Source organism: Myodes glareolus, chromosome 7, assembly GCF_982192425.1.
Source record: "Myodes glareolus chromosome 7, mMyoGla1.1, whole genome shotgun sequence".
Taxonomy (NCBI): domain Eukaryota; kingdom Metazoa; phylum Chordata; class Mammalia; order Rodentia; family Cricetidae; genus Myodes; species Myodes glareolus.
Window position 1 is genome coordinate 20,123,868 of NC_142032.1, and position 18,850 is coordinate 20,142,717.

Genomic DNA, 18,850 nt, shown 5'->3' on the forward strand with positions numbered 1-18,850 from the left:
GGGGCAGAGAAAGAGTATACCACAGAGGGAACTATATCACAATCCTGGCCCTAGGGATGAGGGATGAAAAGCAGGATGATGGGACAAAGCAAGACCACAGGAGGGAGACTTCCTAGCTCAGGAGTCAAGGGACTCCACGTTCCCTTGTTTCCAAGTTCATACCCACTTTCCATTCCTGCGTGTTTGGAGCGCAAAGGGACGCAAAGACCACAAATACCAAAGACAGCATTTTATTGTGTTGAGTCTGTGGGTGTTCCTGCCAGGCTGGTTGCAAGCAGCTCATAGTGGGGGGACTATTGCCCAGCTTTTACTGGGCTGGTACTGGCTGGGGGGTCTCACGCCCACTCCCAGGCCTCTCCAGTCCGTTCTGTTCTGATTCTGGCTCAGGATGCTCCAGGGCATGCCGGGTGTCTGCTTGCCATAGTTGGACGAGGTCTGTAGGGGTCTTTCCTGCCTGGAGAAAATAGGAGGAGATTATTCAGGCTTCAGCAGCCCATCAGAAATTGCTCTCAGCTAAAACAGTGGTTCTCAACGGAAGGCAAATGGTCAAAAGTAAAGACATCTTGCATTTTACAACTAGAACTTGTGGGTGCTACTGATATCGAGTGGGCAGAGGCCTGGGATACTGCACAACCATCCTACAATGCACAGGAAAGTCCCTTCGTTATGAATTGTCCAACACCAAAGCCTGCAGTGCTGAGTGGAGACCAATCACGCCCTCTCCATGTGCTCCTGCCTTCCTCAGTGTCTCTTAGCCTTTTTTATGCCAGATGAATCTTTCTTTGCCCCTCTATAGCGATTGTTCTGTGGACCAAAAGATAGGCTTGGATCGGAGGACATCTATTCTCCAAAATCCCGAGGCCCACCACGAACCAACATGATGTGCTAGAATGGTCACAACGCCAACCAAGAACTTTGATTCTCTTCCAGCTGGACCTCCATAATTGGGCCTGGACACTGGGATCCCCTCTGTCCTATAGGGGGACCTTGCTTCTCTGAACTTGTGGTCTGGACCTTGACACGAAAGAGGGATCTGGGAAGGTGGTTAGGGTGGCATGGCCAAGAGCCAATGATACATGTACCGAGGCTGTGGCTGCCCCTAGGCTGTGGCTGCCCCAGTGCCTCTGCAGACCATCCAGTAAGCATTTGCAGCTTTAAGCGCTCACCCTTTCAGGCAGCCAGAGAAATCAACTCACCAGGTTCTTAGCCATCATGTCAGCCCCATGCAGGAGCAGCAGTTTGATGATTTTGTAGCGGTTGAGTCTCACGGCATCGTGTAGGGCACTGTCCCCTTCCTAGAGTCGGGGTCACACATGGCATGACCCTTGAGGTCAGTGGGTGAGTAGGGTTATAGGAGCCGGGCCTTGCTCAGAGGCTGTAGCCCTAGGGTCCTGTGGGGAAGGACTACTCACCCACGGCAGCCCGTGAGCTGCCCTTACACCCACGGTCGCTGAGCAGGGGAGGAGGCAAGCACTCACCCTGTCTTTGGCATTGATATCCAAGCCCAGGGAAAGAAAGTGTTCCACAATCTCCACGTGTCCAGTACGAACAGCTACATGCAGGGGAGTGCTCAGGAGCTATGTGAGGAGGAAGCAGGACTATTGGCAGTGGGCCTGGAATATGGTGTCCTGGGGTAGGGGACACCATATCTATCTTATCTCTAGCCTATTCCTACTCCCAAGTCTAAGCGTCAAGGCCTGAGCCTTGGACAGGAGACACTGGTACAACATGCCATTATCATTCCCAATGAGTTAAATAGACAGCTTTAAGTGCTGTGTCCTCTGGATAGCCTATCACGGTTCCCCTCTTGCCTAGCAGTGAGCTACTACTGTCCAACCCTCTTCTCTCTCTCTCTCTCTCTCTCTCTCTCTCTCTCTTTCTCTCTCTCTCTCTCTTTAAATAATACAGGTCCCACTATGTAGTCCAGGTGGCTGCAAACTCTCAGTTCCCCTGCCTATGCCTCCTGAGTGCTGCGATTGCAGAAGGACACTACTACGCCTCGGTTCTTCTTTAATTAATTGTCGAGTTTATTCATTGGGATGCTGAGGATTGAGCCCATGGTCCTGCACATGTCAAGCAAGGATGCCACTACTGAGTTACCCTCCCAGTCCATTCCTTTAAAAGTTTTTTTTTTAAATGAGACAAATTATCACTGTATAGACCAGGCTATCCTTGAACTTAGAAATCCTCCTGCCTCTGCCTCCTGAGTACTGGAATTAAAAGTGTGTACTACCAAGCCCAGCTTCTTTTTAATAATTATATCAGATGTCATTAATTGAGGAACGACTGATAGAGATGGCAAAGCTTCCTATGTTAAAAAGTAATTTATTTACAAACATTCCCTTCCTAACCTATGTAAGAACTCCACAAGTTTTACAACTGAAGAAGAGTGTTTGGAAGGTCAAGATTGCATGTAAATAAATAGATGGATAGAAGAATGATAGGTTAATAAGTAAATGAATAAATAATAAAGTGATGGATGGGCAGGTGAATGATGAAGGATGGCATAGATGTACAAATCCTGCATCCTCTCGGTGGACCATGCCTCCATGAGAGCAGGTCTTTTGTCTTTCTCGCCTCTCAGCACTTGCTCGCAAGCTCCCTGAAGGGCCTGAAGCTTCTCCACAGCCACGCTAGAAACCAGGCTAACCTACTGCTTACCTACCACATGAGCTTGCGTGCCATTTGCTGCACCCTGCCCCCCGCCCTGCAGCATCCCAATGTGTACTGCACTGAGTGCTGCAGCTTCACCTTGTCTCTCACATTGGTGTTGGCTCCTCGGCTTTGCAGGAGCCTCACCACCTCCAGGTGGCCTCCACGGCAGGCCCAGTGCATGGCTGTGCAGTCCAGCTGGAAGGGATGGATGGGACTTAATAGCAGAGCTGTTGGGAAGGAAGTTTCCTAGGGAAAGGATTGAAGCCAAGCAGGCAGAAGACAAAAAAAGAGAAAGGTACAAGGAGTAGGACAGACAGCCTAGAGCCAAACTAGTCCAAGCGAGAGTCACAGAGGCAACTCGGGGGGAGATGGGGCTTGCCCAATGTCACAGAACACACAAAGGTAGGGCCTACCCTTACTGGCAGCATTCTGGATAGGAAGTAGAATTCTACTGATACTAGATCGACCTCTTACCTCCCTCCCACCCAGTACCTGCCCTCTCACCCGATCTTGGAAGTCCACAGTGGCCCCATTCTCCAGAAGTTTCTCCAGTATCTCCATGTGACCCTCCAGGGAGGCTCGATGTAGCGCTGTCCGACGGAACTGCCACCAGAGAGACTGTCAGGCCTGAGTCCTAGACCTGAGTCTACATCCCACCAAACTGAGACCTAAGCCTTGCCCAAAATTGGTGCCCATGTGTTCTGTGTTCAGTCAGATCTTACTCAGACTGGCCTTGGAGCCCCACCCTATACTCCAGCCTTGTCATTCTTCCCCATGCAGCCAGCCATGTCTCTGTATAGCTGGTGCAACTGACTCTCCTGCTGGGCATGGCTATCCTGCCCTCACATGCTATGATGCTTGGTGATGACTTGCAGTTCATGTTCCAGGAGTTCATTGAGACCTCTATGCCAAGTTGCTCCCAGGTGACGCCTGAGTATAAGGGAGCATTGGCAAGCTCAACTCTTTCCTCTAGTGCTAGGCAGGACCCAGATGCACAGGTCACACCTGGTTACTGATTCAAGGAAGAAACAAACTTCCCTCCCTTAAGGCTACTTTCTGCTTTGGATTTGGGGAACCCTTGCACCATGATGCAAGTCTTTCTATATGCTAATGATCTGGTTATGGGCAGTCTTTCCTGGTCTTCCTCTTGTTTTTTTTTTTCTTCTTGTTTTGTACTCTTAGCTTATAGTAAATGGGAGAAAAAGATTAAGACCCTGGAGGTAAAAGAACAGAAAAGATGTAGACTACTAAAACACAGAGCAGGTCCAAGGGTGGGTGGCCACTGGTAGGCTTGGTCCCATGAGTGAGAGCAAGGAGCATCTTGAAAGTACCAAGAGGCAATTTCAGAGGAAAAAAGCATGACAGTTGACAGAAAAGTTTAAGAAATAGACAATAACCATAGTCGCACAACACTGTGATAGAATTAATGCCAGTCTAAATCAGCACGCTTAAAGTAATATATTTCACGTTATATATTTCCATAGGAGAATATTCAAAATAGTGGCTGGGCTATGACTCAGCGGTAGAGCACTTGCCTAGCACACACAATGTCCTGGCACTGCAAATAACAATATTAATAAACAATTGTAAGCCAGGTTTGGTGGTGGCAAGGCTTTAATCCCAGACCAGAGGCACAGGCAGGCAGATCTCTGTGAGTTCAAGGACAGCCTGGTGTACATGGTGAGGATTAGGCGAGCCAGAGCTACACAATGAGACTTTGTAACAAAATAAATAGAGAACTGTAAAAAGAAGCAGAAGTGTATGCCATGAGAAAGAAAGTATCCTATCTCTGCCTGTGCTTTATAATCTTTCCATCCACTAAATACTTGTTGGTTCATTTGACCACAATATATTGGGAAGGCAGTAGGCCATGTTCACTATAGCAGAATCTGAGTCATGGAGAGGCAACAGCCCAGGCACAGGTCCCACAGCTAAGAAATGGAGACAGAGGATTTGGGCCCAAATTTCCTGGGCCTAATTGCTCTTAATCGGATTCTGTCCCTTCATCTCCCATGCAAAAACATATGATGTTTGTTATGGAGGCGGTCTGAGCTGGGGAACAGTCTAACAAGGATTTGGTGAAATTATGGACTGAGGAAGGAAGCATCCACCCTAAGAGCATCCGTGAGTGTTCTCAAACAAGCCCACAGATGGAGCTGATCCCGGACCTGACCCAGTTATGGTAGTGGTCCTGAAGGGAGGCAGGTGCAGGGAGGGGGGCATCACCTCATCGCAGGTGTCTGCTGAACCTCCATCGGCCAGGTATTTGTCAATGACTTTCACTTTCCCTTCTACTGCAGCCTTCAGGAACATCTCCTCATCCACAGGGCCGGTCTACGGGAAGAGCATCCACCCACAGAGAATAGTAGAGAGCTTTGAGGACTCTCAGGCTTCCCCTGCCCACATTTGTCCATCCCAGGACCCTTACGATCTCCTCTGGCTCTGGAGGTGGCTCCTGGGCGGCAGCCAGTGCATCTCGCTTCTTCTGCTTGCGTTTTTTCCTCAGTTCTATGAGGTTCTGGATCCCACCCACGTCAATGATCTCACGCCGCAGGTCCAGGGATGTCTTGCGTACACGCTCTTGGCCCTGCACGGGGATGGCTCATCACCTCCACACTGGGGCACAGAGTGTGGGGAAGTTGGATAGTACAGGAGCTGAGCTGGCAGCTGGTTGAGACAGGTAGGTGGTTGAGCCACCCTGTCGTTCGTTCCCCCACTTACCTTAACCTTTTGTAAAGCAGGGCTCTGCATCCCAAGGCGCTTTTCATCCTCTAGAACCAGCATGTCCATGGACAACTTCCCAGGGGTGACTCTTCGAAGTTTCTGGGAAGCCATTGAAAGAAAGCTACCTAAGATTATTTGGTGACAGCTATATTGGTGTGGTTCTCAGCCAAATGGAAGATTATGAGAATTTTTTGTCAGGGTGTGTTAATTCACACCTACAATCTCAGCACTCAGGAGAGTGAAGCAGGAGGATTACTGCACTGAAGGGCCAATCTAGTCCACATAGTAAATTTCAGACCAGCTGGAGCAACATAGTGAGACCCTGTTTCAAAACCCAAAACAAAACCACCGCAAAAAAAACTCTAGAGTACTTAAGTCTTTTGTATAAAATGTCAGATTTCTTTGCAACCTACACACAAATAGTCCTGTTTCCTCTTTTTTTTTCTTTTTGAGACAGGGTTTCTCTGTGTAGCCCTGACTATCCAGGAACTCATTCTATTGACCAGGCTGTCCTCAAACTCAGAGATCTGCCTGCCTCTGCCTCCCAAGTGCTGAGATTAAAAGCATGTACCACCACCAGCCACCATTTATATTTTTAATCTTAATATTATGTACAGTGACTAATATAATTTGAATGTTGCATAGTTGTTTTTATTGTTTGGGGGATAAAGACAAGAGGAAAATCTGTTCATGTTCATTACAAACACAGAATTTGCCGGGCAGTGGTGGTACACGCCTTTAATTCCAGTACTTGGGAGGCAGAGGCAGGCAGATCTTTGTGAGTTTGAGGCCAGCCTGGTCTACAGAGTTAGTTCCAGGACAACTATGGGCTAGGGCTGTTACACAAAGGAAACCCTGTCTTGAAAAAACAAACAAACAAACAAACAAACAAACAATACAGAATTTAAAATTTTCCTAAGAACTAGACAGATGGCTCAGGTGTTAAAAGCACCAGCTGCTCTTCCAGAGGACCTGGGTTTGCTTCCCAGCACTCACATGACAGCTAAACAATCATCTGTAATCCCGGTTCTAGGGAATCCAATTCCCTCTTCTGTCCTCTACAGGTACCAGACATGCAATGCGTGTGGTGCAAGACATATGGAGAAAAATAATCACACACATGAAGTTAAAATGTAACGAAGTTCCCACGTATGACTGTTTGAGTCCAGAGAAGTAGAACCCAAGGATACAGGGGTTTAATCAGAAAAACTTCCTTTTAGTGAGGTAACTGTGATCAGAGATGGCAGGTTTTGTCCCCCTACCTCCTTCCTGGTATTGAACCTAGGCCTTGCACAGGCTAGGGAAGAGCTCTACCACTGAGCTCCAGCCTCCAGCCTCATCATCTCTTCCCTCTTGCAACAGCCCTTTGGCAATATGAAAGCCTGCCAGTTCTATGGCAGACACTGCATTTTCTCAGCAGTGCTCAGCCCTGGGAAATCTGGAGCTCGGAGGAACAGCAGCACTTAGCTTTCATGGTCTTGTGGTCAGGGTCTGATGAGCCTCCTCTCTCCACCTGAAGCTCTGGTTTCCCCAGACCGCTTCTCCACTCTTAGTGACCTTCTGGCACCCATTCCCAGGGGCTCTCAAGCAGCTCAGGTAGTTGTGAACCTAGAAATATGTGCCCAGGATGAGGGTAACAAGGCAAGAGGTCGACTGGGGAGAACTTGCCCTCCATGTAGCCCAGGCACCTTGTTCATTCCCCACGGAGCCCTGGGGCTAGCCTCTCTCAGAGAGGGTTCGAGGTTTTATTTCTGATGCCTCCCAATTAATTTTTTTGTAGCACCGAGCATGAAACTTAGGGCTTCACATGCCAGCTGAATGTTCTACCAACTGAGCTACAGTCCCTTCTCTCCTCTGTGCTTGTTTGGAAGGAATCCTGGACTGCCTTTCTTGCCAGATTATGGCTATACAATCTTCCAGATTTATATGATTCTATGATTTAGGTTTCCCTGTGTTGGTGTCACCTAAAATAATACACCTTCTGCCAGGAAAAAAAAGATATGACCTCGGGCTAAAACTACTGTGTTTGTGGGACCCTGGCTTGATGATTGAGGAAGTATACAGAGGGAAGACTTAATCACCTGCTATCTCCAGCCTTCACTGTGACAGGGCCTGGCAGGTAGTGGCTGCTCACCTAGTACTTGTTAAATGAGCAGACGATGAATGAATGGATGGATGGATGGATGGATGGATGGATGGATGGATGGATGGATGATGGCATGAAGACCATGTATCTCTGGTGTCCTGTAGTTCTGGGTAAGGATGACCTTACCTGGTAAGCTGCATCCCGAGGCCTCTGTGCCTCCTGCTCCTACCAACATAAGGGGCCACAGACTGCTGGAGGCTCCCAGTAAGGCAGGAGGAATTTATAGATTCTAGGGCCACCCATTTCTTATTTGGACTCCCTTTGGATTTGTATTTATGGGCTGTCAGAGTCTGCACTAAATGTTTGTGAAACTGGATGCAGGTTTGTGACTCACAATGAAACTCCCAGCTGATTCCCCAGTCCACAGTCAGATTAGAGAGAATGCTTGCAAAGTGCTCAGCCAAGTGGCTTGCTGTGGCTGCTCACCTAGTGCTTGTGAAATAAACAGCAACCAATGCTGACATGCAGAAGAGCTGGGTGAGAAGGCTGGCTCTGTGGGCACCTGTGTCCTTGCAGCCCTGTGGCTATATTTGTTGGGGGAATAGATGGGAGAGGACTGTTCTGTGTACCCTGTAGGAGTTTCCAGTGTATCGTGGCAGTACTCCAGAAGTGACACAGCAGGATGACTCTCCCGCCTGGCAGCAACAGCCATAAATGCCTGCTGGGGCAGCGGGGGTGGGGGTGAGATTCCTGGAGATCCAGGGATGCCCAGGTGCTGTCCACACTCCTCTTTGATAAATCTGACTCATCTCTTCTCTTAAATGACCACTGCCTCTAAGCCGAGTTCCTGCAGCTGCCCCCTGCAACCACCCATCGCAAAAATATATTCTTTTAGCAACATCAGAACTGTCTGTCTCGGATACAAGTCAGAGGACACAACTCTCCCTCACTCTGTGACACTCCCCACAACCCACAGAACACACTCCTCTTACCTGGTCGTCTCTAGTTTGTCCCTTGACTCCTTTACAGCCTAAGCACTTCACACACTCTCACGCCCGCCATACCTTCGCCATGCAGACTTCAGTTCCTGTCTTTTTCTTTAGCCTGAAATATTCTCACCACATCCTGACTGCACTTAGCACTCCTAAAGGCCCAGCTCACTTCCCATCCTCAGAGTAGTAGCAGAGGGCTTGAATGACACCCATTCTGCCCATCACAATGATCCACTTTCTATTTGACCATTTCTGCCCTCTGCCACCTTCTTACTTGACTATGTAAATAAGAAGTGTTAACTGGACGGTGGGGGCACAGGCCTTTAATCCCAGCACTCAGGAGTCAGAGGCAGGTGGATCACAATGAGTTCAAGGTCAGTCTGGTCGGCATAGTGGAATTTCAGGACAGGCTCTAAAGCTACACAAAGAAAACCTGTCTTGAAAAACAAAAACAACAAAACAAACTCCAAGCAAGTAAGTGTTGGTTAAAATTAATGCCCACCTTTCCCCTATGCAAGAACTCTAGGTTCTTTTGGGGTGTGGCGAGGATAAACTCACAGTGTTTATACATTATGGGTATGTACCACCACACCTGGCGCAACTGTTTAGAATAGAATTTAGAGCAGGACAAGTCAGTACTCCAGCCCCGCTTACTTATCCTAGAAAAAATGCACCCGTGCCTTAGGTCTCTGTAAACACTGCCCACAGTCCTGGATAAGTACCAGCTGGTCTTCCCCATCTCTCTTCCCTACTCTTATCAGCTTATTCTCCTGTAGCAACTAAACCGTGGAGATGATCCTCCAGGGGGCAATTGGGGTGTGTGTGCCTCAGGACCTTCCTGGCTTTTCCTGTACAGTCCAGTCTATCTCCTGAAGCCCAGGTGAATTGGGCAGGGTCTTGGGAAGGTCTGCCACCTCCAAGCCCCATCTCTCCCCACCCACAACCCCGTCAGGATCATCCTGGTGTGGAAATAGGCGGGGGGGGGGCAGGAAATACCTGTTCAGCATGTTGTGTACCCACATAGCAGTCAGTCTTTCCCTTCCCACGGCAGAACAGGTGAACTCCTTAACCTGGAGCCCCCTCCCTTCACTGGGGCTCCCTTCACCTCCGCTCTCACCTCAGTTTCTTCCTCCTGGGCAAGCCGCTGCTCGATGAGCTCTGTGGCCCTCTGCACAGCCTCAGGACCCTCCATGGCGCCCTCCATGTCTGCCTTAGCAAGCCACAGGACATAGGGTCTTTATAGGCCAGAGCACCCACCCCGCCCACTGGGTGCCTTTGTCATGAGCTCACAGGCTCAATTCTCCACCTGCCTCCCCCACCTGTCACCTTCACCTCGTACAGCCCCAGGGTGCATGTCCAGGCCAGGGAAGTTACCCCTCCCCTAACCTATGGCCTACTGGAGCCAGAAGGCACAGCGCCCCAAGAGGACAGCTGCAGGAAGGGGTCCAGTGTGTCCTCGGTGCTGGTAACTGCTAAGTCTGCACAAAGGACCAACATGCTGCCACTGGCCTGGGTAGCAGTGCCACCTGCTGGATACCAAGAAATTCTATCCAGGTAGTGCCTGATAGGGGGCCTGAAAAATCGAATATGAGCCCCAACAGACCTGTGTTTCTAGGGACTTTGGGGACCTTCTCGAGGCAGGAGTCGGAGCAGCTGTTACCCTCTGGTGGTAGCACACCCTACTGAAGCATGGCTATGCTGAATGGCATGTCCATTAGCCATAACCAGACCCTATCCATTTGTTTGCCTCCTCTTCTCGGAGCCCTCAGCAGAATTTACAATATTGCTTTAAGGGAAGAGTCTTGGGAAGCCAGCGTGCAGAGCCAAGGCCAGCTGAGGAGGAGACTAGACAATGCCAGGCTGCCTTGGGCGAAGCTGGCCATACTCTCTGAGAACAAAGAGTACATGGAGTAAAGGCAGACCTCCACTCACTGAGCTCCACACCTGGGACTTGCAGCCTGAAGTCCCGGGTCACGGTGACCCAGGTTTAACCTGCCAGTGGACTCCGGTGCCCCAGCTTTGCACTTCTACAACCACAAGTGATGCCCCGGGGACCCTTAGCTGAGATTCCCTTCTGGTGATGCACACAGTTCCCCAGAGGAAAGAGAGGAACTGACCCCACTGGTCTCTGGCTCACACACTTCTGAAAGCTTTGCTCTGACACAGCATGGGCGCTGTAGGGCAGCAGACACAGAGCTCATGCTGCCTTCTGTGACGCTTCCTTTCCTCTTTCACATGTGCCTCCCACTTAACCATCCCAGCAACTGCTGCAGGAGGCAGGGCAGGTGGTGCTACCTCCACTTTAGAGAAAAGTAAAATGTATTTGGAGGTAAAGTGACTTTTTCCAGGACCCACGGGAACACAGACGGGTTGGATGAGATCACGGCCCACAAGAGTAGCTCAGGTTGGATGCTCTACTGTGCCTATAGGTTCCCAAACCAGCAGGAGCTCTGGGCTCCACCATGCTGTGGACTGCAAGTCAAGGGCTAGGCAAGAGAGGAGCAAAAGGCTTTATTGATAAAATACAGATATGTCTGTACACAGGGCCCTACTGGGGCCAGGACCAGGATGCAGACCCCACCCTGCCTGGGTGACAGTTGGGGATGGCCCTGTGCAGACCCCTGCCATAAAGCCTGGCTACCTGGCCACCTGCCTCATCTCTGCCGATTGTGCTGGGTTCAGGGAGAGGCAGAGAGGCCCGCCTCAAGCTCTCCAAGCCCTGGGGCTCACTGGTGATTTCCTCCCCTCCAGGGGACTGGCACTATGCCCAGGGCAGAGTCATGGGAAGGGATAAGGGAGGTAGGGGAGAGACAGCAATTGCTTCCAACCCTGAGCAGAAAACTGGAGTGAGCACAGTGGTGGCACCAGATGATGGATCTGGGTTCCAAGGTCTCAGGCTGGCCCCCATGGCTCCAACCTATGGTGGAGAATGCCAGGTGCCTTTTCTCTGACAAGGTTGGCAAGGCCTGTGTGTGACAGGCAGCACTGCTCCCTGGGTGTCAAGCACTGGTGGACCCAGTGCCCTGGAAGGCAAGTCCCTTCACAGCTCACTAAGAGCCATACCGCAGGGTGGCAGGAGGCGCCCCTGAAGAAGACAACAGCACTGGAAGGCAGCAACAGGCGGGGAACTTTGTGCTCCAGGCCTAAGCCCCATAGCCTGCAGGGGACCTCCATGGCCTCTCTTCCCAGGAGTCAGCAGCCTGTCAGTCCTGGGGTGGTGGGGGCTGGTTGATGATGACCTGAATGACAAAGTCTTTTTGAATTTTGGTTTCCTGGAGCCGTGTGCGGTCTGTAAGCAGCTTCCCGGAGAAGAACCATCTCTGCCAGGATGGCTCGATGCCCTCCTGGCTGTGCAGCTGCCTTTTGAGCTGCCCCACTGTGTCGGGCAGGCTGGCACTGAGCCTCACGTCCTTGCCTGTGGAGAGGCGCACTTTCAGTGGGAATTCACGGCGCACACTAGGGGTGGGCTCAGGGGGCTCCAGGCTCTCCTCCTCTGTGTGCTCCAACAGCAGGTTCACAGGTGGTGACAGGCAATAGACGGGCAGCTGGTAGCGGTTGCCCAGCTCATCATAGCATTCACAAAGGGTTCCTGTGGGAAAGGCAGGGCAATCAGTGTAGTGTGGGACCTGCTGTCATGCACTGAATACTGTGTCCCCAAATTTCTATGATGAAGCATATTTGGAAGTAATAGTTATATGAGTAAATGATAAAGTGGGATAACCTGATGGAATAAGTTTTCTTACAAGGAAAGGCCCCAAAGAACTCTCCCCATCCCCTCTCTCTGCCTGTCTGCCTGTCTACCATGTGAGAATAGCAAAGAGGCGAGAACTCTCATCGGGACCAAATGGCTGTCACTTTTTTCTTGTATTTTCCAGCTTCTAGAATTGTGAGAAACAGATTTCTAGTGTTTAAGGAACCCGTGTGTGGCACGCTGTTACAGCAGCATAAGCAGATTAACTCACCCTGCGGCTACCTCACAGTCCCAGCCTCATCTAGGACATCCTTATGGGCAGAAGAACACAGGGCTGGCTCCATCAGCCATGGCATGTTACTTTTCACTTGTTTACTCAACATTTTGGTTGAGTACACATGCTAGGTGCTGGGCTGAGCCCCAATTTCCTTACTGGTATAATGTAATGCAAGTGAGAATGCATTTACTGAGTACTGAGCATCCTCTAAGTGCTGGTACTGGACTACGTGATATTATGTACATCCTCATCAATCCTTTGTCGTCGCAAGGGTCAGGTTTTAACGTGAGACATGCCCTGTTCAGGGTCGCACAGCTAGGAGAGGTCACAAGCTGGGAAAGGAACAGTCAGGACCTAGGTCTGTGACTGGAGCTCTGCTATTGCTTTCCTTTAGCTGCCTAACAACGGTGCTCTGAGACCCTAAGTACCTCCAGCAAGTTTTTAGCTTGTAGTTTTTAATACTTTATTTTTATGTATTTGCATTAGTGACTTCCTACATGTATGTCTGTGTGAGAGTGTCAGATCTTAGAGTTACAGACAGATGTTAGCTGCCATGTGAGTTCTGGGAATTGAACCTGAGTCCTCTGGAAGAGCAATCAGTGCCCTTAACCACTTGAGTCATCTCTCCAGCCCAACTTGTAGGTTTTATTGGTGTCTTTCTGTCTTCTCATTAGGCAAAGGGGGATCCTGTCCCTTCCTCCTACTCCTCCCCCCTTCCCTCTCTCCTTCCTTCCTTGACAGTCTCATATAACACAGACTGGCCTTCAACTTGAACTTCAGATCCTCCTGTGTCTACCTCTCATGTGCTTGTATCACTGGCATGTGCTACCATACCTGGTTTTATGTCTTGTGCTTCTCTGTTCATGCCAGAAAGAGTTGTTTAAATGAATAAGATATATATACATATATACATATTTCTCCATCCCCACCAGTTTAAACAGAAACTACTGACACGTAGTGACCTTCCTCCACCTCTGTGCTATGAACCCTGACACCCCCTGCCCCTGCAAGGATACAGTCTGGGACCTGCCTGCTTACCATGAGGCAAGGTGATGCTGGCTCCATCCAGTATGGCCTGAGCCAGCTCATGGTCGTTAGCTTCAGCAGCATAGGCGGCAGCCTTGAGGGCATCCCAGATCTCTTTGCGGCCCTCAAAGGCAGGAGCTGTGTCCCAGAACTCATCTCGCTTGCTCCGCAGTTGCCCATCAGTCATGGGGTAGTCACTCTTCCACTTGGGTCGCTCCTTCTTCAAGGGCTCATTTCGACCTGGGAAGACAGACACAGAGGCTCAGCATCTCTGAAGCCACTTAAGCTGTAATTTGCCCTCTCATAGTCCCTGGCCTATCAGGCACTTTATTGCACTGCTTCCTACGTATTTAGGGCACTGGGACACTTTCTTAATAGCAAGTATGAGTCTGGAAACCCAAGTTAGGGATACAAAATAAAATTTTCAGCCAAGTATGTTCTTGTCTCTTTTACTTATTTTTATTATTTATGTGCGTACCCAAGGAAACCAGCAGAGAATGTTAAATCTCCTGAAACTGAAGTTATGGATGGCTGTGAGCTGCCACATGGGAACCTGAACTGAACCTGAGTCTTCTGTTAGAGCAGCAAGTACCACTAAGCCACCCTAGCTCCCAAGCCAAGCATGTTCTGTACAAATGTACTGTACCTCATTTTACAATGTACCTCTAAATCCATCATAAATTGAAATTATTCCGAGACAAAAATACGCAGAGTCTATAATCTACAGACCATTACAGCTTAGCAACACAGTCCAGACTGAGTGTTAGCTGCTTCCACAGTGGTGAGGACAGCTGCTACCCAGGATGGGGAGGTATGGACTGGCCATTGCTAGCAAAGGAAAAGATCAAAACTAAAAGACCAGGTATGGTTTCTCCTGATTGTCTACATCTTCTAAAATCAAAAGACGAGAGGACTAGGTGAGTAAAGGCACTTGCTGCTAAGGTCCTGACCTGAGTTTGTTCCCTGGGCCCCATGAGGTGGAAAGAAAGAATCATCTCCTACAAATTGTCCTCTGGCCGGGTGGTGGTGGTGCACGCCTTTAATCCTAGCACTCGGGAGGCAGAGGCTGGTGGATCTCTGTGAGTTCGAGGCTAGCCTGGTCTACAAGAGCTAGTTCCAGGACAGGGTCCAAAGCTACAGAGAAACCCTGTCTTGAAAAAGCACAAACAAAAAACAAAAAACCCAAAACAAAAAACAACCAAACAACAAAATTGTCCTCTGATTTTCAAGTAGGTGTGGGTGTTGGCACTCATGCACATGTGCGCGCGCGCACACACACACATACACACACACACACGTCAGAAAGAAGATAACTGGATTTACAAGTGGTTGTAAGCCACCACAAGAGTACTGGTCCCCTGAAAGAGCACCAGCAATTTCTTTCTTTTTTTTAAGTTTCTCAAGACAGAGTTTCTTTCTCTGTGTAGCTCTGGCTATCCTGAAATTTACTTTGCAGACCAGGTTGACCTTGAACTCACAGAGATCCGCCCGCCTCTGTTTCCTGAGTGCTGAGATTAAAGGCGTGTGCCACCATAACTTGGCAACGTTGTAATATTTAAGGAAAGGGAGAAAGAAAAAGAAAAACAATAAGAAGATCTTAAGTTAGAGACTATCTGCACAACCTCTGCTGCTGTTAAAGGTTGTTTGTCAAGATGTCCCATTGCTGACCTGGAATTTATAATCTTCCTGCTTCAGCTTTCTGAATTCTAGGATTATGAACATGTATCACTACCTCTAATGGTGTTATTGGGCATTTTTATCTTGTTCTTTGATTATAAATAAGTATATGGGGGCTGGAGAGATGGTTCAGAAGTTAAGAGTACTGATTGCTCTTCCAGAGGACCTGGGTTCAATTCCCAGCACCCACATGGCAGCTCACAACTGTCTGTAATTCCAGTTCCAAGGAACCCAACACCTATGGCAAAACACCAATGTACATAAAACAACAAAAAAGAAGTATATGTTTAGCATAACAGAAATCTGGAAATAATACATATATGTAAAAATAACAAACTAAGACAGCAAGACCAGGCAGATTAATAAGGGAAGCATACTGTATGCTGGTGGCTATGTTCCATGGCGGCCAGGAGGTCCTTTGTGGTTGAACATCCTTGAAGCAGTGGTTAGGCTCTTCCCACTAGATCAGAAACTATGGTGAAAGTGGACTTTCCCAGCTGACACGCTTGTGCACCAATGACAGGTCTGTAGCCTCAAAGTAGCCCAGCTTCATTATAAAACAACTGGATTGTGATTATAAACCCTCTTTTAAGGTCTTTTTTTTCCCCCAAGACAGGGTTTCTCTGTAGCTTTGGAGCCTGTCCTGAAACTAGCTCTTGTAGACCCGCCTGCCTCTGCCTCCCAAGTGCTGGGATTAAAGGTGTGTGCCACCACCGCCTAGCACCCTCTTTTAAGCTTTTAAAGCTTTTAAGCTTTTAAGCTTACTAGAAGATTCAGCCCCCATGACTTGGGAGGGAAAAAACGGTCATCGTATGCCTGTGAGTATGCTACCGACCTTATAAATAGCCGAAATAACACCTTCAAAGTCCACAAAACAGAGCTCAATAGGTTGCCTCTGGCCCCCTTTGCCTTCTGCTATAAAGAAACTTTAAAACAGGAGAAATGCAGTAACGCCAACCATTTACAGCCAAGTAAGCCAGAACACAGGTGAGTTCTTGGGACTGAAGCAAGATCCTTCCTTAAAAAATAGCTTTCTGTATGCTAGGCAAGCACCTTGCCACAGAGCTACACCTCAAAACAACCCAACAGATGGGAAAACCAAAAGTTTGTCATTTGTCAAAAACCAAATAAATACTAAATGCATGATTTTCTGACGCCAAGCCCAGCCTCTTACCACTGCACTATACTACCACTGGGAGAAAATTACTTAGAATTCTGTAGTGATATTTTGTTTGTAATCTAACAAATAAAGCTTGTCTGAAGATCAGAGTGCAAAGCTAGCCACTAGTTAGCCACAGAGGCCAGGCAGTGGTGGCAACACCTTTAGTCCCAGCACTTGGGAGACAGAGGCAGGTGGATCTCTGTGAGTTGAAGGCCACCCTGGGCTACTTAAGATTGATCCAGTCTAAAAAAAAAATTAGAGTGAGGTGGTGGTGGCTCAAAACCTTTAGTCCCAGCACTAGGAAGGTGGAGACAGGAAGGGATATGACTGGGTGGAGAGAGGAATGTAAGGCAGGAGGAGACAGGCGCTTAGATGCAGTCTGAGGATTCAGTTGGATCATACAGTCTAAGGATTTGTAGAGACAGGGTCACCCCTTCAGCCTGAGGATTTGGTAGAGGTAAAAGGTCTTTCTATTTCTAGTGGCCAGCTGCACTGCTTCTCTGATCTCTCAGTTTCATTTGCTAATATCTTACTCTGGGTTTTTATTATTAAGAACAATTAAAATTTGTGCTGCAAAATTCCACCATTCAGGGGCTGGAGAGATGACTGTGCAGTTAAGAGCACTGACTGCTCTTCCAGAGGACCCAGGTTCAACTCCCAGCACCCACATGGCAGCTCACACCTGTCTCTGACTCCGGTTCCAAAGGCACCCTCACACAGACATCCAGGCAAAACACCAATACACATAAAATAAAAATAAAGTTTTAAAAAATTTTTTAAAAAATCCACCATTCAAAAAAAATGACGGGTTGTGGCAGTGGTGATATACACCTTTAATCCCAGTATTAGATAGGCAGAGCTATGAGTTCAAAGACAGCCTGGTCTACAGAATGAGTTCCAGGACAGCCAGGCTACATTTTGAAAACTCAAACACACACACACACACACACACACACACACACACACACACACCCCACAAAGCAAAATAAACAAAAACAAAACAAAGAGGAGTGACTGTTAACAAACCAGGCAGGGTTGTGCTCACCCTTAATTCCAACATTTGGAAATTAGGGGTAGGGGCAGGAGGATCAGAGCTCAAAATCATCTTTGCTTACATAGCAAGTTCAAGGCCAGATTGGGCTATTTATTTTTGCCTCAAAACCAACCAAACAAACAAAACAGCCTATTTATTCCCCTCCTGAGTAAAGGAATATAAACCTACGTATTCTGCACTAGGATCATGCTGTTAGATGCATTTCTTTACACTCCTTCTCCCAGAAAGGACTGAAAATATTTTCATGCCATTATACAATTTCAACTTTCCTTCAACTTCATTTTATATTACTGTCATTTTTCCACATGATTAAAAATTATGAACAATTTGAGGCTGGAAATCTGAGTCAGCAGTAAAGAGTGAGGGAGCAGGCAAAAGCACCTTGTCCTAAGTACTGCCATTTGACTTCAGACTCCATTTTACCCATAGAGTGAAACGCCGTTCAGGTTCTCAAGCCCTATGAGAACTGGGAACTTCCCAACGGCTGGTCCACCTCCTCCTTAGACAACAGAAATAGTCTGTTATGCCCCTTAGTTTTCTAAATCGTTATGGCTGTTCCTAACAACAGAAAAACAAATGAATCTGATTAGTTGGACTGAAAAGCTTACATTCTGTGTTAGTTAGCTGACAGTGATGGAACACACAGGGAAAACTCATAATCTTTGAATCTTGATTGGTGGAAAATTGTACCTGTGACTTGGCAACAGGTGGTGTGGTTTTTATGCTCATAAACTCCGCTTCTGCCCCTGCTTGGGGCTGCCAGGAGCAACAAGGCTCTGAGTCCTTGTCCTGCAGCCCTGATCGGTCAGTGAACTGCTTATATGTTAAGGACCCATAAGTGTTGTCTCTCTCCTTCCCCGTGGTGCCTACGGCCCAGGTGTAGAAAAAGAAAAAAGGGTACTGGCTGCACTTCCAGAGGACCCTGTTTGTATTCCAGCTTCCACATGCAGCCACACAACTGTCTGTAACTCCAGATCTAGGAATCCTAATGCCCTCTTCTGGCCTCCACAGGCAGTGCACAGACTTACATGTAGGCAAACACTCATACACATAAAATTACGTCTTATAACTCTACCACATAGTTACAATGACTCTTCTTTTTGTAGTGGTTGAATTGAGTCTAGGTCCTTGTACATACAGATAATTGTTATATTTTGAGGTGCATCCATGATCTAATAATTAAAAATATAATAGCCAACTAATCCCTACAGCATCTGAAGCAATTCATTTCTGTTAAGTGTCATTTTTCTTGTTACCCGGTTCCAAATAACCTCTAAGACAATTCCAGACCATGGTCAAGTCTCAGGGCAGAGGCTTCTGTTTCTAAGGCATATAGAAGCTCAGACATCTCAGAGTTGAGAGCTGAGAACTCACAGGAGCTCAGGTAAGCACTACAGTTCACCTTGACTACACAACAAGTTCAAGGCCATCCTCACCTACATAGCAAGTTCAAGGTTGTGCTCTCAACAGGGTCTTGCTAGTAGCCGCGGCCAAGGCTACACTGGT

At 48.2% G+C, this 18,850-nt stretch overlaps 2 protein-coding genes across 5 annotated transcripts in view; both read right to left on the reverse strand.

The window, feature by feature from the left end:
* Nucleotides 1–214: 214 nt before the first annotated feature.
* Ankrd2 (ankyrin repeat domain 2) lies at nt 215–9,894 on the reverse strand. Of its 4 annotated transcripts, none has more exons than XM_085693946.2 (9): nt 9,575–9,894; nt 5,377–5,478; nt 5,084–5,242; nt 4,882–4,989; nt 3,160–3,258; nt 2,764–2,901; nt 1,479–1,577; nt 1,197–1,295; nt 215–454 (listed from the first exon to the last, which is right to left on the reverse strand). In XM_085693946.2, exons 1-9 carry the CDS (start codon nt 9,659–9,661, stop codon nt 308–310), a joined length of 1,038 nt encoding a protein of 345 aa, XP_085550072.2. In that variant the 5' UTR covers nt 9,662–9,894; the 3' UTR covers nt 215–307. The 4 variants fall into 4 exon arrangements, with proteins under 4 accessions (XP_085550072.2, XP_085550071.2, XP_085550073.2 ...); XM_085693945.2 differs by having other exon boundaries at nt 2,752–2,901; nt 9,575–9,878; XM_085693947.2 differs by having other exon boundaries at nt 2,764–2,850; nt 9,575–9,875.
* Nucleotides 9,895–10,953: 1,059 nt separating this feature from the next.
* Nucleotides 10,954–18,850, reverse strand: part of Ubtd1 (ubiquitin domain containing 1) — a 60,741-nt gene continuing 52,844 nt past the window's right edge. Inside the window, exons 2-3 of the mRNA XM_048452897.3 lie at nt 13,464–13,691; nt 10,954–12,046 (exon numbers count right to left, since the gene is read on the reverse strand). Of these exons, the coding sequence (XP_048308854.1) occupies nt 11,661–12,046; nt 13,464–13,691 (614 nt within the window). The 3' untranslated portion in view covers nt 10,954–11,660. The remainder of the gene's footprint in view (nt 12,047–13,463; nt 13,692–18,850) is intronic.

Bases quoted from the DNA above. Each gene is read 5' to 3' on its own strand.
- Ankrd2 (XM_085693945.2), bottom strand. From the start codon at position 9,661: ATGGAGGGCGCCATGGAGGGTCCTGAGGCTGTGCAGAGGGCCACAGAG. The intron at 5,243-5,376 runs GTAAGTGGGGGA...ATCCCCGTGCAG, and splicing joins CTGCTTTACAAAAGGTTAAG to GGCCAAGAGCGTGTACGCAA. The intron at 1,578-2,751 runs GTGAAGCTGCAG...CTCCTCACATAG, and splicing joins ACACCAATGTGAGAGACAAG to CTCCTGAGCACTCCCCTGCA.